Genomic DNA, 25,865 nt, shown 5'->3' with positions numbered 1-25,865 from the left:
ATGATTTTGCGGGGGGGCAGGTCACAGACAAAATTCCTGTTTTCCTGTTTTGAGGTTGCTGCTAACCCTGGGAATTGTCAGACCAGCCTCAGGAGCAGAGTGAGGTATTTAACAGCCTCTGTTCGTGTTCTGCGTGGGATTTTTAATGGATTTAATTCTATTTTATTGTTGTGATTTAAAAAGTACTCTTCAAGTTAAAATTACAGCTTCAGTCTAGATTATTCTCAGTGCTTTCTGGAAGGATTTTATTAATTTACAAGTTAAAATGAAATCCCCCTCTTCCACCCCAAACTCCAGTGCAAGCTGTGAGGCTGAGCCACATGCAGAGACCTGTGAGCATCTATTTGCCTCCTCTGTGTGAGCAGAAAGATGTGTCTATACAGAGAACATGGTGGATATTTAGCTGGAAAGGAAGAAGCTAGGGGTGATTGTGGAAAGTGAGGACCACGTTAGAGACAACCTTCTGGTGTGAGGGAGCAAATTAGACCCAAAATCTGTCTGAAATCTCAGTGCAGAGGCGGCTGCATTGAAGTTATCCCACCCTAATTTTGTGCTCTGTCTTACAGGAAAATCAAGACCAATTATTTCATAGTTTCCCTGGCCTTTGCGGACCTGCTGGTGTCAGTGCTGGTGATGCCCTTTGGAGCCATGGAGTTGGTTCAGGACAACTGGATCTACGGAGAGATGTTCTGCCTGGTCCGGACGTCCCTCGATGTGCTGCTCACCACGGCGTCAATCCTGCACCTGTGCTGTATCTCGCTGGACAGGTACGAGCAGGAGAGCACTGGCAATAGTCACAGGGCTTTAGTTCCCTGCAGTGCCTTTGGTTAGCTGGAGTAGCCAAAGGGCAAAGGTGAACCTGCTGGGCACCACAGAGCAACAAATCTCTCTCTCAGTGGCTGATTTTGGAGAGAGCTGTCTGAATCCTGGTGAGTGCAGGAGAACTTGGGAAGGAATGAGATCTATGCCGAGATCAAGCCAGGGGCTCAGTTCCTTTTAGCTGTTGTCTGTGGTTTTTCAGGGTAAAGGACAGAAGTTCCCATACAGAACAGCAAGAATTTTTCACAAGACAAAGAGTTAGCAAAAAACATTCTGACCAGCTCTTCTGACAATATTTAGAGCTTTTGTTTGAGTTCTGTGTGGAGATTTCAATACTGTTAAAAATACTGTTACTTAGTATTACTAATATGGCTTAAATAACCGTAATCATTCTCATCATTGTGACAACTGATATTTAAAGAGCATCTTGCATCCAGAGAGTCTGTGTGGAGCCAGACTTCAAAAGATAGTTGATTAACCTCCCATTGATGGGCAGCACAGCTCTGTGGTGGGAGAGAGGGCACCAGCATGGGCAGTTTTGTATCCACTGAAAAGCTGACGTCAAACAGCTACGGCTTCTTCCCTTATCTGGACATTGAGATGGCTGGAACACAAATAGGAAGCTCGTTATCTCAAAAACGTTGACGAATTGCCACTTTGAGCCAATTACCAGGAAAGCAGATGTTGGGCACCGTGCTCTGGATGTGACCTTGTTCTATAAAATGCTGGACTTTGATTCCCCAGGCTCTTAATTAACTAAAGGGGGTTGTGTAGAGAAGGGGGCATGAAGGGAAGATGCTATTTCACCCCCTGATCTCCAACACCTGCAGGGGATGAGGAACCTCCCATGTGGGGTGCACAGAAAGGAGGCTGTCCCGTTTCTCCTGCCCTCTTGCAGACCCCCACCACGTCATGAGCTCCTGCTCCTGCTGCTTGTACCCACTGGTCCCTTGTCTGGGGTGGCAAAGGGGTTGGGACAGCCTTGGCAATCAGAATGTGTGGCTCAGAGTTACTGCATTAGAGTTACAGACCCCAGACCTGGACTTTAAAGATTGCTGATAGAAACTCCCAATTTCTTTCACAATTTTTAGTTGTTTTGGGGTTGTTTTTTTCCACAACAAGAACCCAAAGAGTGCTAAGAGGACAGAATAGATAAGGAGGCAAAAGTGGATGGCCCTGAGAAGTGCAGAGCAGGTAGATGAATGACTGGGTGTCTGTGAAGGGAAGGATGACTCAGCCCATCACTGATCTGTTCTCCATGCCCAGTGCTTCCCTGGTCCTGGCAGCTGGAGGAGCACTGGCAGCTTTGCTTCCTTCACAGGGTTTGATTTAATTTTTGCTGCCTGTTGCCCTCGTGTTCATTCAGACTTTATGGCAGTGTGCTGCTTCTAGTTGGTATTTTTTTCTGTGATTCATCTATTTCCTGCTTTCTGTTCTGTTTCAGGGCATACAATTATGAGTTTTGGGGGGCATTTTTTAAGAAAACTGGGTGGTTAATCTAATCCTAAGGACTCCGTTTGGAAGTCATTCCCTTTAACATTTTCACAAAGCGTTGCTTGAAAATACTTTTATCTGATAATATCTTGTATCTATTTTCATTGCTGCTTCTGGAAAAGAAAGAAACAAACCAGCATTCCAGCTTTAATTCTCAAAGGCATTTGAGAAAATCTGGAGAAATCACCACAGGATAAACTAATTTTACTGCTCAGGGAGCAAGGTACTGCAGAGACTTAGAGCCACTTTCAGTCTCAGCTGAAAAATGGTTTTTCCAAGGTAGCAGGGGTATCTCAGGGCTCACTGAATCCAGAGTTTCCAGCCACTGTGTTATGCTCTATCATCATCTCTTTGACATTCTAATATAATAGACAGATTTACGCTTAAATTATTTATTTATTGCATGTTTTATGCATACATGTCCATTCTTTGAGCCTGTGCAATAAAAATAATTGCACTGCACATAAGCAGGCCAAGAAGCTCTGATAGTCTCCAATACAGTTAACCTGTCAGGAAAGGCAGTTTTCTTCTCCAATATTTGCAGTACAATTTGCAATACAGCTACTTCTCGAAGTCTTGGGCGGGAGGGGGAAGCAACAGAGAAACAAACAGGTCCTAAATGTCTGTGCTCTCTGCTTCCTCCACCTCCCTGGCTGTATCCCAGCCTGGGAAGCTTCCCCCAAAGGCTGTGTCTCTGCTGGGCACTGTTTGCCTGGCGTGTTCCAAACATTTGCACACGACAAACCAGCCCTGACTGCGTGTGTTTGTACATCCAACGCTCATCTTACCGGAATTCAAACATCCCCCATAATCACTGCTAAATAAGGGCTAAAGCAAAGCAGATGTACCCGAAGAGTGTTGGAGCACCAGAGTGACAGATGCTTGTTACGCTGTTTACAAACATTAATTAACGTTAATGTACTGTTCAGACATCAAATTAGCACAATCCCTGGAGAGAGATGATGTTTTAGAGGCTCCCAAGCCCCGATGCTCTGCAGTGGCAGTCCCTGTGCAGAAGGAGCCCTGTCCCTATGCCAGGGGGAATGGAGCGTGGTTGGAGGAGCACGTCCAGGGTCACGGGGTGGTCACTCCCTTTGCCTGCTGCGCCTGCTCCTCCTGCTCCCAGGGCTCCAGCACATCACTCCATGCTCATCTCTCCTGCACCGTGTCACGGACGAGGCACAAGGGACTGATTTCACAGAATCACAGAACATGCTGAGTTGGAAGGGACCCACAAGGGTCATCGAGTCCAACTCTTAGCCCTGCATAGGACCATTCCTAAGAGCTATTTGCTTCCCAAAGAATGCCCAGGCCATGGTAGGGCTTAAGGTTGGGAGCACAATGTCTTTTTCCAGGACAGGGAGAGGCAGCTGTGCCAGCAGAACATCTGCTGGCTGTCCAGGGGGACGGGGAGCTCGTTAGTGGGGAGACTTATTAGGCTTTAAATAGCTGTCAGTAAGTAATGATTAGGCAGTCAGCAATCTGATTATATGGCACAAATTCCAGCTAAAGTTCTGAGACTATAAATCCCTGTGCCTGTTTGGGTAAAAAGGCATCCGATCTTGTGCAACTCCCAGGTGCCGAGCAGAGAGGCAGCACAGGAAGGGGCTGAGCAAGGGCACGTGGGGACTGTCCACGAGGCTGTGAGAGGTGACACGTACCTGCAGAGTTATCCCTCTTGGCCAGAAAACTAATCCAGGGTTTGCAGAATTCAGGTCCGAGAGCATTAAGAAAAATACCAGAGCAGATGGCCATGGCACAGTCTGAGGGATGCACTGTCCTTTATTGATCTTTACAAACCCTCTAGAAATCCGGTAATTTATTTTACCACTGTTGCTGCCAATAACCCTCCACACGCAGCAGCCACGCAGGGACCACGGAGGAGTCCTCTGTCTCCATTTGGCAACATACGTTTGTTTGTATTCCTGGCTAAATTTATCCAGTTCCAATTAACTGTTCTCTTTAGCATTTTTCTCAGTGTAATTATCTCAACACCAGCAGGCCGTTGTTTTTCTAATAAGAATTTAATTTTGTTAGATATAATCATTTTAGGACATTTTCCTTTTCTGGACCGGTGGTGCATAACTTTGTTTTATTTGGCACAGTGAGAGCCCAAAGCTTATTTGCTCTGTGGGAAAAAGGAAAACAGAAAGAGCTGTTCTTTCCAAAAAAATGTTAAAATGTAGTTACACAGAGGCCAGAACCTGGTTTCACTGCAATCTCAGCAACACCAGTAGTGCTGTTTTAATTTCACACAGGCACAAATAAATTGAGATCATGGCTCCTTAGGTTCATCACTTGGTCAGGGTTCAGCTGGAGACTCTGTCTCAGTCTGGGTGCCTGTGTGGGCATGGCTGTTGCACCATAACTTTGGGAGAGAGCCAACAGCACCCACAGTTTTCCCATTCTTTTGTCTTCTTTTTCCCAGGTTATTTGAGGAGGGTAAACTAATATTCAATATGAGTGTTCAGTAAATGTTCTTTGGCTCATTTTAGTCCCAGTGATGATAAAGCATATGGTATGTATATAATTTTATATATATACACATGACACCAAATGGTTTTAAATGTGGGCCACCCCCAGAGCCAGTCTGTTTAGTAAAGGTGGGGGTGTATTTGTCTGTCTGTGATATCTGAAGAGCTTCTTGCAGGGTAGTATCTACATGCCCGTAGCTCAAACAAAATTGCATTGCAAAGCAGGGAGATACTTAAATTTTTCTCCCAGGGCAAGGAATTATCTACTGCAGCTCAGTAATTATATTTCTGTAATGCCCAGAAGGCAAAGAAAGAGCAGTGTTGTGGTTGGAGCATCACTGATCCTGAGGCAGAATCTGAATGCTCCAAGACTGCTCTCTGGAGAGGTGCCCAGGGCAGCTTTTCCACTGCCACGGGACTGAGGAGGTGCTTGGATAAATAAATAACCTTCCTTGCTATGGAGCACAGCTGAATTCTGCTGCTGTCAGTCAGATCCAGGTCACCAGTGTGTTGGACTGCAATGCTGTTTCTAATTGTGGCCTGGAGGGAGCCTGCAAAAAAGATGGAGAGAGACTGCCTGGAGTGACAGGACAAGGGAGAAATGGCTTAAAACTGACAGAGAGGAGGTTTGGTTTAGATATTAGGAAGAAATACTTTCCCTCAGGGTGGTGAGGCACAGGTTGCCCAGAGAAGCTGTGGTTGCCCCATCCCTGGAAGTGTTCAAGGCTAAGTTGGAAGGTGCTTCCAGGAGCAACCCGTGGCAGGATGGTCTTTCAGGGCTCTTCCAAGGTTTTTGCCCTGTGATTCTATGATGCAGTGACCACAAGAGCCACAAGTGAGGACATTGGAGCCATGGATTTCTTCTTTTAAGGCATCTGTGAAAAGTTAGCACTTGATTCATTCCTGTGGCAAATGTCTGATAGAGGAAAGGGGAAGTATTATAATAACCTTTGCTTTATGGTGCTGCTTGGAAGATCTACAGCTCCAGAAAGGGATTCTTGTATTTCCCCTTCAGCAGAGAATGTCATTGCAGAGGCAAAGGAGAGGATGTGTCTCACATCGTCTGCTCTACTGTAGGTAACAGAGAAGTTAACATTTTCAAGGAACTGCAGAAACATGGGTCTTGACTGATCATAGTAAGAATTAATATTTAATTGAACCTGGACATTGTATTAATCATTTGTATGTATTGCATTTTATATTCATCCATCACACTGTCACACCAACACATAATAAATATTCTTTATGAACCAGGAAAAACAGCTTTAGCTTGAAAGGAAGCAGAAATATAGAGTATGTCTTTATTTTCAGCCTTTGACTGAAACTATTGATAATCTTAAAGACATAATTACTTTTCTCCCAGTGAATAAATAGCTGCTTAAAATCTCAAGCCATCACATACATCAAATCACCAGGTACTGCAAAACCTGGTGTGACTTCAGAGACTTCTGTTGGCATACAGAGATGTCTATCATCTGACTCCCAGGGCTGTTGGAGGGAAATCCTGCCGGGCTCTGGAGAAGTGGACGTTTTCCTTCCCTGCCTCCCTCCCCATCAGCAAAACTGTCACCCACACTCCCATCGTGGCACCTTGTTACCCATAACAGTGACACTTGCTGAACACAGGGAAGCTCTGGTAGCAGCAGAAATAAAATAAAATCTTTTGACATGTAAGTGGAGGAAAATTGCTGCTGAATCACTGGGAGGGAAGAAATATGAGAGCTTAAGATGTCATTTTTACAGGCATAATTTTTACTCTAATGGCCTTTAATAGCATGAACAATTCAGTGTAAGGCTGACAGCTGAAGAAGAGAGAGAGGTACAGAAATGTGATAATTTAAACTGCCTGGAAGAATTGTTTTCGTGCTGTAGTTAATTAGCAATATATTGTGGTTTTCCTTTTCTGTTTGCTTATCCAACTTGTGAGAGGGTAACTGGTACCTTGGCTGTTCTTATCCTTTTATTGAATTTCTTCTTTTGCCCTTTCTGCAAATAAATGGAGTCTCTTGTGACTTGCAGTAACTTGCCTTTGATGTCCAAAGCTGGGCAGCACTTTCCAGTAGGTGACTTTCAGATAATAAACAATTAAATATGCCAGATATGGAGCCCCTGGTGGTCTAGGGGGTAAAGGCGCCGCGCTATCACCGCGGAGACCCGGGTTCGATTCCCGGTCAGGGCCACTCCCGGGCAGGTGGGGCTCGTTAGCCCTTAAAGGCAACCCACCTACGTCCTAAGGACCTCACTGCCACCGTCCAAGCTCGCTTGGCCCCGGCAGATGAACCTTAGGATTAAAGGGTGGGCTCAGTTCCGCGCACACTGTGTCTCACCTAAAAAATCCAATGCGCAGGCTGGAAGGTGGAAAGACCTTCCCCGGATCTTCGCTCGCGAAGACTGGCCATTATTATTATTATTATGCCAGATATAATTCCCTTGTGTTGAGAGTCAGAGGAGCAGCTGCATGTAGTGACAAGGAAGTACCATCTGTCCTAATAAACATTGCTGAAAATACCTGTTTGAATTCAAAGGTCAGTTTATTTCCTGGGGCAAAGGGAATCAGGGATGGAGGGGGAAATCCAAATGCAATAAGCTGTTGTGACAGAGGGCAAGGTCACACAAACACATTGTGGCTGTTCTAGGGAGGGTCCTTATCCCAGGAACAAGGGAAAGGTTTATTCTATCCTCTGAAATCATTTACATATTGTAAACTGGCCGTGATGGTCCTCACTGTCTGATAGACTGCGAAAAATGTAGGTTGGAAAGGACCTCTGGAGGTCTCTGATGCAGCCCCTCTTCTCAATACAGGGCCAAACTTAAATTCATCTTCCTTCAGTGAGGTCACTCAGGGCTGTGCCCAGTTTAATTTGGAAATCTTTGAGCTCATGAGCCAGTGAAGACAAGCTCCAAAACTAAATCCTGTAAATTATCCGGCCTCTCCTTGTCCCTCATGGGAGGGATGAGCCTCACTGGCTGCCACAGCCAAGTTCCAGGAGAGGAACATTTCACCCACTGATCTAAAAGAACAGTTCCTGTCAAACACACCATTTCTTTGGAAGTGTAACTTTTCAGAGGAACAGGCTGATTTTCATGCACGCAAGAAACCAGAAGAGAATGTAGGAATTATCAAATTGCAATACTTGAATGCTTGTTTCAACATTTTTCCCCTGTGACACTTCGAATCTTGTTTCAAAGAGCCTTTTAAAAAATGTTTTCTTTTGACACTTTGATATTATTTCAACCCTTTGTGTGGAATATATCACCTGATTTTATCAAAATAAAGCAAGTCAGTTGACTCCACATGACTTTAAAAAAAAAGTCTCAGAAAAAAAAAAGGAAATTCTTGTAGTTTTGTGCCTGTTTAGGACAAAACTCTTGGTTCCCACTCAAATCTTGATGAAATAAATTGCACATCTCAAAGGACACCTGTCTAATAAACACACATAAACTGTGTCTATGTGTGCATCCACATGTCTTATTTGAATGTGCTGCTAGCACTTAGAAAATCTCACAGGCATTTCCTGAGGTTCGTAGTCCAGCTTTAGTGTGTGGTTGTTAATTTAATTTCTCTAATTTATGATTCTGCTAACCTCATAAAATTGATTTTTAGAGCCATTCAGCAGTGAATCTCTCTCTATATACACATTATACCTTATGCTGAGGCTTGACTCAAAAAAATCTCAGACAGATCATTCATTCCATTTAGAAACAGTTATTGGAACTGTGGCTGCTTCTTCAGTGCAGGGCTCGTATCCTATGAGGCACCATATTGCATCCTCTTTGTGCTTCCCAAATGTGGAAAGTATATTTTCCAGTAGGTGACTTTCAGATAATAAACAATTACATGTGTCAGATACAGCTCCCCTGTGTTGAGATGATGATCATCTCTGGCATGATCATTATTCATCTGCTAAGAAGATGTGTTCCTCAGGCATAGAGCTGAGTGATATATTTAGTTATTTAGAAAGTCTGAGAATTTGTGGGCTCTTCTTGTGCCTCTGGACCCCAGTCCTGGGGCAGGTCTGGGGACATCAAAAATCTAAAGATCAAAAAATATTTCACTGGGGACCTGAGACAGACTGTCAGGTCAGGACCACCAAAAGTCTGCAGTAGGATGATATTTGCTGATCTGCCCTGCTTATAAATATATAATATTTTCAAAGCAAAGAGATTTCCAGTTTTAGGTTCGCTGCACCTCCCTGATGCAGAAATCCACCTGCAGGTGGGTGGCACAGGGACCAAACAAACAGAAGAGTTGGTTTCTTACCTCTTTCAGAAAACATTTTTAGTTTATAGCTGGTTGTTATTTTAGGAGCAGGGACCTGTTGTACTTTGAATGTGAATGGATCTGGAGGAGGAAGGAGAGTGCAAGGCACACCCCCCGATGATGCAAAGACTGGAAACCCCATGCAGATATTTCCTTGTCCTTGTGCCAGAAGGTTAAATCCCAACCAGACAAGAGGTAGATTTCTGGGAGGTAGAAAGGGAGCTTGGTTATGGAAAACCACTCTTCTTTTTACTGACATTTTCACAGCTTTGAAAGACTTTGCAGTAACAGCTTTTAAAGCCTTGTCAAAATAAATGTCCACTGCAGTTAGGAAAGCCCCAACACTGGCTCAGTTAAGGCTGAATGGAAGGAAGGGAAATTCCTCCATCGCAGTACGGAGGGTGAGGACTCAGTGACTCAGTGCAGGGGGCGAGGGGGGCTGAGTGTGGACTCACTCCCTTGCCCTGCAACCTCAGACAAACCACAGCGTTAACCTGTGCCTTTTTTCCCTGGCTGGAAAACAGAAAACACTGTTTTTTTCCTTGCAAGTCACTCTGAAACCTTATTTACTCATGCTGTGGAAATTTCCTGAATTCCTTGTGCAAGAGGGAATCGACGGAAATAGGCAATAGGCTCCTTTTTTCCTCTGTTTTGAAAGGCAGGAGAAAGAAGCTGGAGAAAAGGCTTTACAATTTTATTTTTAGAAGACTTGGAAGGCTCTTTGGATGACAGTGGCTCTCTCCCTTTTCTGCTTGCAGGTACTATGCTATCTGCTGCCAGCCTCTGGTGTACAGGAACAAGATGACCCCACTGCGCATCGCTGTAATGCTCGGAGGGTGCTGGGTAATCCCAACATTTATTTCTTTCCTCCCTATCATGCAAGGCTGGAATAGCATTGGCATCATTGATCTGGTGAGTAGCTAAGGAGAATACACCATTCAGATATCTTTGGTACTACTTGTTATCAACACAGTGGGGCTGCTGGAGTTTTGGAGGATATCTTTAAGGGGGTTTGAAATTACTCGGTCTGAAAGGACTGACACAGGAACAGTGGTGACTCTGGGAGAGGATTTTATCCACCTCTATGAAACAGTTCAGTGAGTAGTCCCTTGAAAATATGCCAAGCCTCAGCTAGGCCCTGACAAACACCTCAGGAGTCCTCGCTTCCCCCTGGCCTTTGCAGCTCTCAGGAAGTTCTGGCCACTGCCATTGCAGCCCAAGGGTCCCTCCTTGCCAGGAATCCCAGACTGCCCCAGAAGGGATAGTGCTTTGAGCCAGTCCCACCAATATTCCCTGTCTTGGTGTGATCCTTGACAGAGGAAGAAGATGAAGTAAGAAGAAGACCTGTGTAAGTAATTCCAGCAGGAGTCAATTTTCCCCACTGCAGTCTGGCTTCACTTGTAGGTTCCTTTCTACAGAGAAAGGATTTAAGAGTTGCAAATCTGCTGTTCTTCCAGTGTAGAGGTGTAGGAATTAAAAATGGCAAACTGTGAAAACACCTTATTTAGAAGAGCTTCCTTAAAGAGATGTGGAACCTTCTCTGCCAAGTCAAGGACCTATGAATACTTTTTGGCTCATGGAGAATAACAGGTGCAAGCTACTGAGCCTCTACACAAGGTGACAAAGACAAAATTGCTTCCCATCAAGCACCTTTAGGACAGGCAGCTGGTAGAAAAGGGAGATGCATTTTGCTTATTTTACAAGCCATGTTAGGTATCTGATTTCATTCACTGATATCTTGCCCCACTTTTCCAGAAAAGGCACCCATCTGTCTGTACCAGCTTTTCTAAACACCAGTGCAAGCCTTGCCCTTCCTTCTAACTTGCTGGTGTTCACAGATACCAGTAGCTGCATGCTGAGAGGGATTGCAGGGTTCCAACACCAACTGGTGTTTACTTCAGGTAAACTTCCTTACATGCCCAATTAAATAATTTTGATATAATAGGATTATTCTCTTTTAGAATAAACAAGAACATGGAGTGACAGGACAAAGGGGAATGGCTTCAAATTGACAGAGGGTAGGTTTAGATTAGATGTTTGGAAGAAATTCGTTACTGGGAGGGTGGTGCAGAACTGGGACAGGTTGCTCAGAGAAGCTGTGGCTGCCCCATCCCTGGAAGTGTTCAAGGCCAGGTTGGGTGGGGCTCGGAGCAACCTGGTCTAGTGGAAGGTGTCCCCAAGGCAGGGGACTTGGAACTGGATGGTCTGTAAGGTCTCTTCCAAACCAAGCCATTCTCTGATTCCATGATTCCATGATTCTAACTACCTTCCTTCTTCCTTCTCCTTGTCCTTCCTCCCACCGCCCCAGATCCAGCAAAGGCAGTTCAACAAGGCTTCCAACTCCACCTACTGCATATTCATGGTCAACAAGCCATACGCCATTACCTGCTCCGTGGTGGCCTTCTACATCCCCTTCTTCCTGATGGTGCTGGCCTACTACCGCATCTACATCACGGCGCGGGAGCACGCCCGGCAGATCCAGGTGCTGCAGCGCGCGGGGGCCCCCACGGACGGCCGGCAGCACCCCCCGGACCAGCACAGCACCCACCGCATGAAGACCGAGACCAAAGCTGCCAAGACCCTGTGCATCATCATGGGGTGCTTCTGCCTGTGCTGGGCCCCCTTCTTTGTCACAAACATAGTGGACCCTTTCATAAACTACACGGTGCCGGGGAAGCTGTGGACGGCTTTCCTGTGGCTGGGCTATATCAATTCAGGGCTGAACCCTTTCCTCTACGCCTTCCTGAACAAGTCTTTCAGACGTGCCTTCCTCATCATCCTGTGCTGTGGGGATGAGCGATACCGAAGGCCTTCCATCCTGGGGCAGACGGTGCCCTGCTCCACCACCACGATCAATGGATCGACACACGTGCTGAGGTGAGTGTTTCCTGGATGCTGCAAGATGCCTGGAGTCCCCAGAAAGAGGATTTTTCCAGAGTTTTTCTACAGAATTGGTTTCGCTTAGAAATGTGTTGATCGATTCAATATTTAGAAAGGGAGAGGGCAAGAGAAATCCTGAGGGTGCTCAGGCAGTCTGGGTTTGTAGATAACAGGTATGTGCTGGCACGTGCACTTTCTCTAGGGGTGTGCTCAGGGAAGAGTTGGGAGAATGCAGGAGTCGTGTGTGCATTTTGGCATTGTTGTTTGGTATCGGGGGAACAACTTGACCTTGGGGAGGCTGCCTACTCCATCTTCTCTGGGAAAGGGATCACAAACCCTATAGCTCCTTCTCAGGTTCTGCCTTTTTAGGCCCTCCAGCCACTGCTGCATCCTCTGAACTGATAAAAGGCAAAGGATGAACTTCTGCAAGCACCCTGACTGTGAGCCATTCATTCCCTGGCTCTCTGCAAGGAGGGGTGTTACTACTTTGTCTCAGCAGTTCAGAAGATGCCTTTTACTGTAGCTCAGCCCCAGCCCATCCAGCCCTGCAGGAGCCCAGGGTGCCTTGCATGGGCCATGGTACACAGTCCTGAGGGTTGGCAGTTTGGAGTTCCAGTGAATTTGAACCCCACACCTCACACTCCCCTCCCTTCTCTGACTACCTCGGTGTGTTCACTGCAAGAGCAGAGTGTGTGGGCCGTGCACTGGGTGGGTACAGAGGGACTTGGAGGACTCTGTGGGATGGGACACTGCTGCCTTCCCACTGAGCAGAGGTGGGAGGCAGAGCACAGGAGGAAGGGAGGGAAGTACAGTTAAATTCTGTAATATCATAACAAATGCAGTCTCTGAATAGAACCAGAGGTGTTTCTATGCAGCTGTCTAGAGGAGATTTTGTTCTTTTGGTAGATGTGTACATGAGTCTTCACACGCAGATAAGGACTTTGTAACTGTCCTAGTGTTCAGAGCTGAACTCTCCTGGAGACTAAATCAGACTCAGTACACTTCCCAGCTGGGTTTGATCTGCTGGTTTGCCCAGGCTCCCTTCTCCAGTGATCTCTGAAGTTTTAGAAAGAGACCTGAGCCACATAATGGATGGGAGATGTGGCAGGGCTTGTCACAACCTTGAGACAGACCTCTCAAACCTTCTAAGTCATGAAGGACATTACAACGTATTTATCTCCTGCTGATTAAAAACTGTTTGGTGACCATGATCCCATGGTCCCAGAGCTCTCTGTGAGTGATGGGTGTGTGGCACCGTGCCATGCTCAGCCTGTATTTCTATCAGAAGCTCCTCTGCTGCAGTAAGGAGTGAGAGAGCAGCCCTTGTTGGGAACAGCTCTCCATCCCACAGCGAGGGAGCTGGTCCCCCTGGCTGGGAAACTGCAGGTGTGAAGGCTGAAAACACATCCCTGCAGGGGGAGAGAGAGCTCTTGCTCCCATCCCTGGTTCACCAGGGTAGCCCTGTGCTCTCAGGATGGCATCCAGTGGATGCAGGGACCAGCACAGTGCCTTAGGCACAGAGGAGAGACTGGTGTCTCTTTTGGATGGCAAACACAGCAACAGGATGGTTTTTGTTAAGTAGACAAGGCAGAGAGAGGGCAGGCAGCCTCTCTCATATGAGGACTGGAGATGTAGAGGGCAGGGAGCGTGTCAGCCCAGAAGCTGAATTGCTTCAGTCAGGAAGGAGTTTGTGCAGGAGTTTGAGCTCTGAGTGTTGCAGATGGCAATGCTGGTGACTCCTCATGTCTCCAAGTTGTCTCATTGCTTTTGTACTGTTACCTCTCTGTGAGACTTCATTGTCCTGCCTTTGTCCTGGGGACAGGAAAGCTCAGGCCAGCAGAGAGTTGGGCTCTAGAACGAGTGATCAAGGAGGCTCTGAACACCTCTGGGAGGGCTGAGCTGCTGGTGGTTTCCTTCATTCTCTGCTGAGTGTTCCTAAGCTGACAAAATCCTCATTTTGAGACTTTTTAAAGACATTGGTATCCCTGTGGTGGCCAAAGCAAATGTGAGGAGTCACCTCTCGTCCAAACCCATTGCAAAAGACCCAGTAAGAACCAAACCCAGACAGGACATTGTCCACTTGCAACTTTTATAAGTCTTGTTACAGATAAGAGGGTGTCACCTCTGTTCAACGTACTCATGATTGACTTAAATTACATCCTGTCTTTTCCACATCACTCCAGCCCTGCAGAAGGCACTCAGTTCCCACTGCTGCATCCCCTCCTCCCTCCGTGTGCTGGAGGGAGGCAGCTCTGCACATCAGCACTTCAGAGAGCAATTATGTTCTCCTCAGCTTTGTAATAACTGATGAGAAAAGTGTCGCTTTTTTTCCCAGTGCAGATTCTGCAGTGATGATGGCAGAGGTATGGGGATTAAAGCCAAACCAACTAATTGTAGCTGTGGATAGTTAATCTCACTTGAGGAATTTTTATTTCTTCAATGCTTCTCTCTTAAGTGCCAAAAAGGTTGGATACAGCACGGATGGTGGAGAAATTTATTTAGGCAGGTTCTCTCAAGACATAACATACATTTCTTTGCTAGCTTTGAAGTACAAGGGGTTTGTACCCAGCAGCTGAAATACTGAAACCTTCCTCTATGGGCTGGCTTCCTACCAACCCCACTGAGGAGCTGCACTGGGGACCTGACTCACACACTTCCAACCTCAAGTTCTTTCTTCCTGACCAAGAGTTTCTGCAGCTGAGAAGTTGTGCAAGTGGGATTTTACAGCTGCTTTTTGGCAGAGGGTGCAGTGCCAAAAAGGACAGACCTTGTGGGCAGAGTTCCTGTCCCAAAACCCACAGAGATTTGCCACTTATATTAAGCTGACATGAACCATTTATCCTGAGAGGGAGTCAGGAGTGGTTGACCATAAGACTGGGATTTGTGACTCCTCTCCACTTCCAATCTTGAGAGGATCTGAACTTTCCTTCAGCTCTGCACCATTCTGTCCTTGCTCCCACCCATCTCACTGGTGCATTTGCAAGTGCAGGAATGTGTTTGTCACTGTTAAAGTTGAGCTCTTGCTCTCAGATGTGTCTGACGTGGGAGTGTCTTCCAGGCAGGGAAGGCCTTTCTTCTTTTTTTCTTCTGATAATTTTAGTGTCAAAATTTTCTGACATTCCCATTTTGGGATTTTTCACATTTGTATTAGAGATGGGGGAAAAATACAAAGGAGGAGCAGAGCTCAATAAAACACAGCAGTGAGAAGAGGCAGACACCCTCACCACACAGAGACTGAGACTTACGGAGGCAGTTCTCATTCCTTCTTTTGTTTTGATTTATTTTGAAGTAGTCTGTGAGGATTGTGGTGTTCTGGGTGACCCAGGCATGGAGAGACTTTTTGCAGCACAGCTGGGGCCAGTCACAACCCCTGTGGTGATGGGGCTGGGTAGCAGAGACTACACAGTGGCTTGGCCATGATATGAGGGTAATTACAGCTTTCTTAATGCTATAGCAACCACCCCACTTTATCCCTAAGTTGTGAACCAGAAGATGGGGAAAGGATTTCCTGTCAGTCACCCGTGTTGTTCTTGAACTCTCCATCAGCTGGTGTGAGACACCCACTCCTTGAACAGGACAAGACATGGTGTAAAATGTGTTTTGAGGATGTCAAGAACAGCCAGGAGATAGATCTTGGTTAGAGCTGTATCTGTGTATACAGTGGGAAAGTGTATAAGAACTAAATATTCAGCTTCAAGAGAAGATTATGATTTGCTTGTTTTCTAGTTTTGCTTTCTGCAAGTGTAGGAATTTCCAGAACCCCTATTTTTATCCCTGGATATTCATCTATTTAAATTCTGATTTGTACCATCCGAATTCAGGCGGGACACGTGCAAAGGTTGAATTGAAATCTGCAGGGGTGGGTACAATCTGAAATTCATGCCCAATTCATTTTTCAATGGCTGAGATTGCAAATCACATCTCACAGACAAAGGTTTGTTTCTCTGGCTGCAGCACAAATTGCGTAATTCATTTTAAATATTTGCAATTCATAGTTGTAATAACCTATGGTTTGGAATATCGTTCACTGAAAAGACTTGGGAATCGTTCTGGAATAATGAGTGAATAGGAGAATTTACGATGAGCACTCAACTAATGTATGGCAAAAATTAGTACAATAATGAACTGCAATAGATGCAGCTTCTGGATGGCTGTACCATGTGTTCGGGGGTTCTGTGCACCACGAGACTGAAAGAAAAATGCCAGAATCATCTGAAAAATGCTGTCTTGCCCTTTAAACAGATTGTTTGCCTGTCGTTTGTCATGCGTAGATATTTATTCAACACAAACCAACAAACTCGTGCCTTCATGAACCATCGAACCCTGTGCTGCACAAGTGGATGGGAACCCAGGTCAGCATTGCTTGAAATCTTGGATATAATGAGTTTTGGAATTTTGCCACAGCAAAGAAGATGACTTTGGGTGAAACATATTTGAGCAATGATCAGAGTAGACAAACTCTGGAACATTTGGGTCAAGGAGGTCACTTTGGTGTGTTCCCTATTTCTTCTCAGAACTGCACTGCTCAGCACAGAGCACTGTGTTAGTCTCTTCAGGGAAAGCTCTAGTGAGAGGTTTATTTACCACTCATTTTCCATCACAGAGAGGTCTTCTCAAAATGTCTATGTTACTTCTCCAAACTAAAACATATCCTGATTCTTCTCTTAAAAAGCCCAAACTATCAAAACTGGGAAAAAAAAGAAACATCCACCTTGGGGGCCGGAAGTTCGTTGTCTTCATAAATACAAAATCAGATAAATAACCCCCTCAGCCCACACTGGTGTCAACACTCTGGAGGGGCAAAAACCCTGGGAGAAGTGTGCAGTAAATCCTGGTGTGCAGCTGGAGCACTGCTGTGCAGGGTTATTGGTCCCTCTAGGGAACGGGAGTAATTGTGCCAGTAAACCTCCCGAACTTCAGCGAGCTCTGGTGTTCCCCTGCTCCGCTGGAACAGGCACCTCAGCAACTCGGGTCTCTGGTTTTTAGAAATGCAGCAACTCCACAGGCCTGTTGGAATAGAAATAAATCCATGCTGGCTGTAGGGAAGAGAAGGTCAGAGCTGCTGTGGAGCAAAAGGATAACTGATTATAGAATCAGAGAATGATTTGCAATGGGGCTTTCCCCCTCCAGCCCAGCCTAGCCCAGCCCAGCTAAACCTCCAAACCAGCCTGTCCTCTGCTCTCCTGCCTCTTTCCCATCTCTCCCGAGGTAGAGCCATCCCATGGTGTTTGACAAACCCAGAGCTCTCCCAGCACAGATGTTTGGTGAAGGTGCATGCCAATTGTTTGCATCCTTGTTCAGTCTGCCAGGCTGCCTGGAGACTCCTCCAAATTAGTTGAAAGGGTAAAATCCAATATTTGTTGGTTCTTCCAGAGTTTCTGAAAGGTTTTTTTTGGTTTTGTTTTGCTCTTAAGGAGAAATAGGGAAGCAGCAGGTGGGCACCTGGGTGCACAAAACTCACAAACATGCACAGCAAGGGAACAAAACCCGTCAACAACAAACATGTTATTTGAGCTTGGTTTGACCAAATTTGCAATTGGAAGTGAATCTTCACTGTGACTCAGTTTTTAAACACAAAGGATGCACATCTTCGATTTAATTTGTTTCTTTACTTTAGTAACTGCAAGGTGAATGTGCTTCCAATGGGTTTTTCCCCTTTACACAAACTATAGATGTTGTATGATTTTTTTTTCTTTTCTTATCACTAAGGTATCATTTAGAAAAGAATTTCATTGCCAGGATACTACTGCCCTAAGCTATAAAGATATTTAGTACAAAACCAGCCCGTTAGGTTTAAACTTTCTGACTGGCAGGAACTGCCTGGGAATTTTAATGATCCTTTAAGATGGATCAGAGCTTTGATATACATTAATGTCTTCTTTGCTACAAGTTCCTTAGCCCCAAGACAGATCATTTGGGTTTGGTCTGCTCTTCCCTTCATTGCCTCAGCACTTGGTGGTTCACAGGTCATTTTTAGAGGCATTTTGGGCTTGCTCTGCTTGTGGGACTTGGAGCAGGTCCAGGCTGCTGAGGTTTAGGGTCTGTGATGTCCTTTCTCCAGCAGTTGCCTTGTTAATGGAACTGATAGGCAAGAACTCTCCCCACTTTGTGAAGGTGCTGATAAAGCACATGCCCACTGAGTTCTTTTTGGGAAGTTTCTGAGCAAAACCTTGAGAAACACAGCAAATTATGTGCATTTAAAAATGGGAACTTCAGTGTTATTTCACTCAGTTTGCCACAGGCCCAGGGCTGAGCCCTCTGGGCAGTGCAGCCAGAGGCTGCTCAAGATGTGTTTTCGGTTCAGGTATCAGTTCCTTGTGCCAGGAGAAGCAGCCCAGAAGAATGCCCAGCTGGGTGGTTTCCCCTGGCAAATGCAGGCTGGGAGGGGATCTGATTGCTGTCTGTAAATGCTAATATTGTTAACCTTAGTCAAGAGATAATTTGGTTTTCACTTAAATTTCATTAGCTGCAAACCTGAAAAGGGATTCTATAAAATATAGGAGATAATTAGACTCAATAACAACTAAAAAAAATTAGGGTTGTTTTTTTCTTTTCCTGAAGGGGCTTTCTTGTAATTTTTTTGTGAAGCTTTGCCAATATTTACAGTCAAACTTCTGTTCCAACTTCCTTGGCATGATTTTACAACTTGGCATCAGCATTCTCCAGAGTCACATCCTTCTAACATTCACAAATACTGTGACTGGAAGCTGTGAGGGATTGTGAGCAGGGCACAGAGAGCTATAAATATCAGTAGGTACATGATAGCTCAGACAGGAGATATGGGCTGAGTCCAGGAGTGCAGGGGGATGTTATACAACCTGCTGTGCAGGATCCACGAGCAGAGGAGCCCTGGGGTCCAGCAGTGTAGATGTCCCACAACAGCCCGAGTTACCACCATAAAATAGAGCTGCACGTGTGGCAAAGGGCTTGGCTGTGTGTTGTTCTGTGCAGCATCCACCAACCTACAAACTAAAAGCTGGATCCCCTTCTGCACAGCTGTCTTCTTCCTTTGCCCTCTCCCTCATCCCAAGAAAACTCTGTGTGTTTCTGTGTCTCCCGACTCCTACAAGCGTGTGACTGCACAGGGCACCCTGTGACAGCTGGTGGCTCCTCCAGGTAGCCGATGTGGTGCCCACCCTGGTCAAAAGCATTTGCAGTGGTCAGGACATACTTCCAGCCTGGAAGTGCACTTGGGGATGTGCAGAGAGATGAGCAGCCACAGCTGGGTGTGTGGGAAGCTGCAGGAAGGGTCCTTTCCATTTCCTTCCCTGATTTCCTGTGTCCACCTTCCACGTCCAGTTGTTCCTTGAACACCTCCAGAGATGGAGACTTCACCAGCTCCCTGGTGAGCCCCTTCCAATGCCTGACAGCCCTTTCCAGGAAGAAATTCCTCCTGATGTCCAACCTGAACCTCCCCTGGCACAGCTTGTGGCCATTTCCTCTTGTCCTGTCCCTTGTTCCCTGGGAGCAGAGCCCGACCCCCACCTGGCTCCCTCCTCCTGTCAGGGAGTTGTAGAGAGTGAGAAGGTCCCCCCTGAGCCTCCTTTTCTCCAGGCTGAGCCCCCCAGCTCCCTCAGCCTCTTAGGACTTACAAAGAAGGGAGGCTCCAGCAGTCTGGAAAATAACGAGCAGGATTTACGCTGTGAATTGAAGGCAGAGGATCTGTGTGGGGGTGGGAGCTGATGGCAAGACATGGCACTGGGGAGCTGCTACCAAGCTGTTCTAGCTGAGATGCAGCCCCTGCTCTGCCCCTGTGGTGGCTCTGGGAAGGCAGAGCCTGTCTGTGCTCACAGAACCAGCCACGACCATTCCCACACGCTGCACCTCCAGCTTGTGTGTGGGAGGACTGGTTTTTGGTTTTTTTTTTATTGTGGGTATCTGCTGAAGGTAGTGCTGAAGCCTCTCTTTGTAAATGCAATAGGCTTGTTGTTGAGGTTGGGTTATCCCCAGGGTAGAAGTCGAGACACTAATTATTTGTCTCTCATCTGTCATCTCTGAGGTCTGGGGTAAGGTTCTTCCTCCTGCTCCTTCCCTGCTTTTTCTTTCCTAGGGATCTGTGCTATATTTAGGAGCTGAACAGTTTAAAGATTTTGTTTTTTCTTTTGAAACTTCAAAATTCAAAAATCTTCTGAAAAAAAGGTTGAAGAGTAGAGAAAGGGCACAGGGTAACCTGGGCTCCCCTGCCCTGCTCAGCATCCCTTCAGCTCCCTGGGATGGTGAGGCACTGCCAGCACCTCTCTGAGCTCTGAGCACCCTGTGTCACAGGAGCCTGGTACCTTTCTTCACCCCAAACCTGCCTGCCAATAACCAGGACACTGTTGAAGCCTTGTACCCAGCTCAAAAAGTGCCTCACCAGAGGAACCTGAGAACTTCCGATAAGAGAAAAGCTTCTGGTAATTGTACTGACTGAAATCAAGATATTTATCTTATCTCCTACAAAGGAAAGAGGGGATTAGGGTTTTAAAATGCCACAGTTTCCTTCAATTTTAGTAAGATAATCTCTTTCAATATGTCTGTATATTGGAAAAAGAGATTAGAGTTAAGCTAAAACCCTTTTTGTTATTTGGCCTAATACAAGATTCAAGATCAGAACTTCTCTTCTGCATCACTTTGTTTCTGATAGGGAAGCCAAGGCACTGAAGGGCACCTTGAAGTTGAAAGCAACTGAAATATCAACTCATTTTTGTCTGTTTTTTATTGCATAATTTGTGCTTTGGTAACAAAAACAATTGATGTGTTCTGGTGGGGCAGGAGCCCAGTCAAGGCTTTTTTTTCTGGTCTGAGATTTACTTTTGCTGTTGGTTGCCCTGGTTTATCTCTCCCTGTGGAATGGCTGACCCCTGGTTTGATACCTCCCTGTTTGTGGTATAATTTTGGAGGTTCCCATGAAAGCCCTTTCTGCAGGAGGCAGTTGGGATTCTGTGCTCCATGATCTGTCCAGGGAAATTGGGCTCAGTCCAACCAGGAGCTGCCTGCCCATGCCACCCTGTGTCCTGCTCAGTCTTTGTATCACTGCTTACAAAAAATGGAAGCAATCTGGTTTACAGGAGTTAGAGGTGATCCAGCTCCTGGTAGCCCCTCCCGTGCTGTCAGAGGATAATGCTGGAAGGAAGGATTCTGTTAGAAAGAGTAGAAGAGAAGAAACCACAAGGATGGGGTGACTAATCCTGCTGCAGGCCAACATTCCTTCTCTGTGCACTTATTGCTGGGTTTCACTTCACTGTCTTTCTGATTCAAATGGAAACTTTAAGTAACTTACATTAATTGTTGTCTTTTCCAATTAAACCTCTCCGGTCTCTGACATGCTCGACTGTTTCTTATTTCCCTCTGCTTTGCATAATGAACAGCGTGTCCCCAGCTCTGTGCTGGCCTGGAACAGGAACAAGGTTCCCACAGGCAGCTCTGGAGAGCTCCCACTGTGCTCTCAAGGGCTTCAGAAACACCTCCCTTGCTGTGATGCCTCAGCACCTACTGCCCTTCTGCTTCCCTCTGCTCCAACATCTGCTGCTCTCCTCAAAGTCTCCTTTCCTCGTCCCTGCAAAAGGTAGTGCAGGGAAACAGCAAAGGGAATGTGTGACAAAAGCAGGAAATTCATCTGCCTCATGGGTCTCATTCAGCAAGGATGGGTTTGGTTTCCACGTGTAGTTTTTCATCCTTCCAGCTCTCCTGACAGTAAAAGCAAACAGCTCCCGTGCTGCACAGAGTGATCTGAACGGTATTTTTCATTGCTTTGGAGGCCTTGATGAGAAAGCAGGACATTATCTGTTGGGAAAAGCTCTAATCTGATTTCACTCGAGTCCTTATCGATATGGAGCACCTTTATTGGGCTGGATAATCTAATCCCAACTTCCTGAATCAATGATACAATGCCAGATATTTACTCAAGTTCATACACCTAAAGTGGAAAGTGTCTGCTGAAAAATTAATTCTCTCTCGTGTACTGATATTTGGCTCAGCTTCTCAGTGTGTCCTGTGTTGGGAATATGGGACAGGCTGCAGTAGCTGGTGCTGGGAGTGGTGTGATGAGATGGACAAAGAAGTGAGTTGATTCTCTGCCTTCCAGCTGTAATTAGGAGTCCATTTCCCAGAGCAGAGCACTGCTGGCCATAGCACCACGCTCCCTGCAGCTGGAATGCCTGACATCTCCCCATCACATGACAAAGCCCAGACCTGTTGGAAACATACCACGTAAATAATGGAATGCAATTTAAACAATGGCATTTAGATAAATACACTCATCCCTCACAGTACATGTCAACCTACAGAATCTGATTCCAAGTCCTTTGGGACTCTCTCCGTTCATTCCAGAGGTCCAAAATAGAGTTTAAAACTAATTTTGGTACCTGAATAAACTCTATTATGGATAGCAATTTGCTATCCACCTACTTCCCTTCTGTTCCAGCTGACCTTTGCACAGCTTTGATGAATGTGTTGGGCTATTTTTCTCCTCTCCAGAGATTAATACATTTTATCAGTCAGAGTGTTTTCAGACAATGCAAATCAGCATTTGCAGAGAGCTCCACGTGCCTTAGGGCCAGAAATTCTATATAAACCTAAGCAATTATTGTCATGTTCTGTTATTTGTTGTGGCAGCAGACGTCTCCAACTCAGAGCTAATTGTTTTAAGCGCATTTTAATTTTAGGTTAACTTCTTTGTTCTTTTCTCCTTTTTCAATAACCTTCTTTCTGATTGCTGCAGGAGAATTTATTTAAGCATTATATGCACCACCTCTTCCTCTGTAAACTCACACTGTGGAAAAGCTTCCCTGTTTTTTAAATTAAAATTGTTTTAAGGCTTTTGGGGTGTCTATTTCAGAGAAGAGCCTGTTTTTCTCAAGAAATTTTGGTCAGCTCTTTGGGATTTCCAGGAAAGAATCAAGCACTTTCAGTACATCTGCTGGGCTTTGATTGTCTTTTACCGATTTGCCACTTTTTGGATCCTTATTTCCAATAGCTGTGTGGCTGCTGGCGCCATCCTGCCTGGGTCATGGGCTTCAGCAGATGTAGGTACCTGCTAACCCTGCTGTGCCTGTGTCTGCAGTGCTCACCCACCTGGGATTTCAGTCCTTAGTCAGCTCCAAGCATCTTTTCATTTTAAACTGCCCATTTCGAAACGGAAAACTGGCCATTTTGAGGTTTTTGGTTTTATTTATTTGGCATAGCAAATGTTATCCTTGCTAACATCTGCTGCTCAGTAAATATGTGCATCTTAAAGAGATGACCTGACCTGGGAATTGATACAGACACAGTGAAGATGCACTCTTGCTTTAGGGATGCCTTTGGGAGTACATCCTGCCTTGCAAATACTCCATCCCCCATTACATCTGGCTGAGTGAGGCTATTCCTGCATTAGCTGGTGATTTCTAGGCTTTATTTCTGCATTACTCTGTCTGTTCTCTGGTCATGACAGACAACTTCAGCCTTACTGTCACCCAGCACACAACAAAGTGGTTTTAAAATTCAGGGAGCCAGATTTTGGAACACTCCAGGGAATCCTTCCATGGTCTTCTGCTGGACTGCCTTTAAATCTGATTTCAGAAAATACAGATACACACAGGCACAGGCTTGGAAATGAGATTTGCACAGCAGAGCACTCCTTAGGATACAACTTGTATTACATTTCCTTGCTTCAACACTACTGTGCTGGGAAGGAGGAACATTGCTAGCAATGTTTCATGTCTATCCTGCATTCTTCCTTTTCTCTGGTGCTGCTTTCACCCATGGAAGTAAAAATAACCACTTTGCTTTATTAAACCTTTCTTGGCAGTGACTGAACCGGTAGTTTCGAAGTCAGTCATGTCCCTGAAGGAAGTGTGTGGATTCTGTCTGACGCTTGGTGAGTGTCACTGTAGCAAACAGACTTTGCAGAGATGTTCTTGCAGGCTTAGCAGAAGGGATGTCAATTAGGCTGTCGATTTGTGTTGTTCCATAGGCCCATCAAAGCACAGCACTTCAATAACTGAAAAGCCACAAGGTGTTAAGAGCATTTGGCCTTATCTCTGAAGTGCTTATATTGTCATAGAATCATTTAGTTTAGAAAAGACCTCCAAGACTACTGAGTCCAACCTGCGACAGATCAGCACCTTGTCAAACAGACCAGAGCACTGAGTGCCACGTCCAGTCATTCCTTGAACATCTCCAGGCATGGTGATTCCACCACCTCCCATTTTTTATGCTTTGCCTTGGTCTTACATCACACACCAAATAATCTTACATCCACACAGGAGCATTATAATGCTCTGAAATCCTTACCTCTCTCAAAAGATAGTACAGCAAGTCCTTTAGCCTCCAGGTCTTCCAAGGTCTGAGTCCTGGCAGCACTTTTTCCTCTGCTGAAGTGAAACCACCTCTGGAAAGTCGTGTAACAGCTGTTTAAGTGTCCACAGCAATATGGTTTGGGGTTTTTTTAATTAAAGAATTGAAGGAAACACAATATGGATTTGTCCCTTTGGAAGGCTGCAGCGTTGCCCCACGAAGCAGAGAGGAGCCAAATGGGCAAACTCAAATACCAGTATCAAAGAAAAGAAAATTCAAGAAACGGGTCATGTCTTACGTTAATGGTGTGTGTGAGTAATTTTATCACTGATTGATCTGTCATCTGCCTGGCAGAGCACAGAAACAGTCACAGTTTGCACTGATATACTAAAGGCACGTGTCATGTGCTTAGTGAGATTCATGCCCTGTGGTGCTTTTGTGACAAGTTTTTATAGCACGGCAGTTAGCATTTATTAACAGCGGAAGCACTTTGTAACACTTTGATGTAACATTTGAGACAAGAACTGCACAGTGCAACTACTTCATAGGCAAGAAACCCATTAGGAATGACACCTCCAGAAGTGTTACCAAGAGATCTTCAAAGAGCTCCATTCCATACCATTGGCAGCACGGTGCTGGCAGCACGGAATGTGGGAACATTTGCTTGGCTCCACCCCAGCAGGAGTGTCACATCCACCTCCCCAGCAAGGAGATGCACCTTCTGCAGCACCTCGGCATCCCTGGAGCTCCCTCATGAGGCACAGCCCGTTCAGCTTCATATGGGAGGAGAAAAACCAAGCACCCATCTCTGCTCTCTGTGACCTGTGACAGGACCCCAGGGAACAGTTGGAGCTGTGTCAGGGCAGGGTTAGGTTGGATATCAGGAAAAGGTTTTTCCCCCAGAGGGTGGTTGGGCACTGAACAGGCTCCCAGGGCAGAGGTTACAGCTCCAAGGCTGACAGAGCTCCAGGAGTGTTTGGACAACGCTCTCAGGGACAGGGTGGGATTGTTGGGGTGTCCTGTGTAGGACCAGGAGTTGCACTCAATGATCTTCTGCATCCCTTCCAGCTCAGGATATTCTGTAATTCTATAAAAACAGGATGCAGGAGAGTAGCCCATAAAGAAAAAAATCTCAGCTCAGGGAAATGATGCACTTCAGTGACACACCATTTCTTTTTCTGCTTTTGAAAGAATCTTTGTCCTTGATAAATTTTAGAACAAGCCCATAAACATCCTTTAAAATAAGCTGTAGGCTAAACTAATTTCCTTAAAAACCCCTTACCACTATGCGTGGGTTCACATGGGTTTGCCTGGGAAGGTTTGGCTGTAAAATTGTGTATGCTCGCCTTGGGCTTCTTGTTGTCAGATAATAAATGGTTGAGCAGGTTCTGGGTTCTCCTGGAGTTACCTGCTCCTCTCTCCTACCTTATGGGCACATCTTGTTTGCAGTCACAGGGCACACACAGGCACACATGAGTTTTACACATAATATCTATTCAGAGCACCCCAGACTCAACAGAAGGGTTTTGATTTTTCGGCAGTGCTTCTCTCCTTGGCTTCCAGTGCAGACCTGCAGCACCTGCAGTGCTGAGAATTTTGGAGGCCATTGGATTCTCCTGACCCACAAAACCCATATATGCTTTTATTGGGAAGCAGCAAAGAGGTGGTTGGACAGAGGCTGG

General features: G+C 45.8%; 1 protein-coding gene across 3 annotated transcripts in view; it reads left to right on the top strand.

Moving 5' to 3' along the window:
• The window catches only part of HTR4 (5-hydroxytryptamine receptor 4), a 62,497-nt gene that overhangs the window by 14,907 nt on the left and 21,725 nt on the right, over nucleotides 1–25,865 (top strand). For all 3 annotated transcript variants that reach the window (XR_007628587.1, XR_007628588.1, XM_050312269.1), the window contains exons 3-5: nucleotides 567–767; nucleotides 9,807–9,960; nucleotides 11,357–11,925. Coding sequence is in view for 1 of the 3 variants with exons in the window: in XM_050312269.1 (XP_050168226.1) it covers nucleotides 567–767; nucleotides 9,807–9,960; nucleotides 11,357–11,925 (924 nt within the window). In the remaining 2 variants the exon portion in view is untranslated. The remainder of the gene's footprint in view (nucleotides 1–566; nucleotides 768–9,806; nucleotides 9,961–11,356; nucleotides 11,926–25,865) is intronic.

Source organism: Myiozetetes cayanensis, unplaced genomic scaffold (genome assembly GCF_022539395.1).
Source record: "Myiozetetes cayanensis isolate MyiCay16 unplaced genomic scaffold, myiCay2020 scf17, whole genome shotgun sequence".
Taxonomy (NCBI): Eukaryota; Metazoa; Chordata; class Aves; order Passeriformes; family Tyrannidae; genus Myiozetetes; species Myiozetetes cayanensis.
The sequence above is the reverse complement of the archived record's forward strand: the minus strand, read 5'-3'. Positions and strand labels throughout refer to the sequence as shown.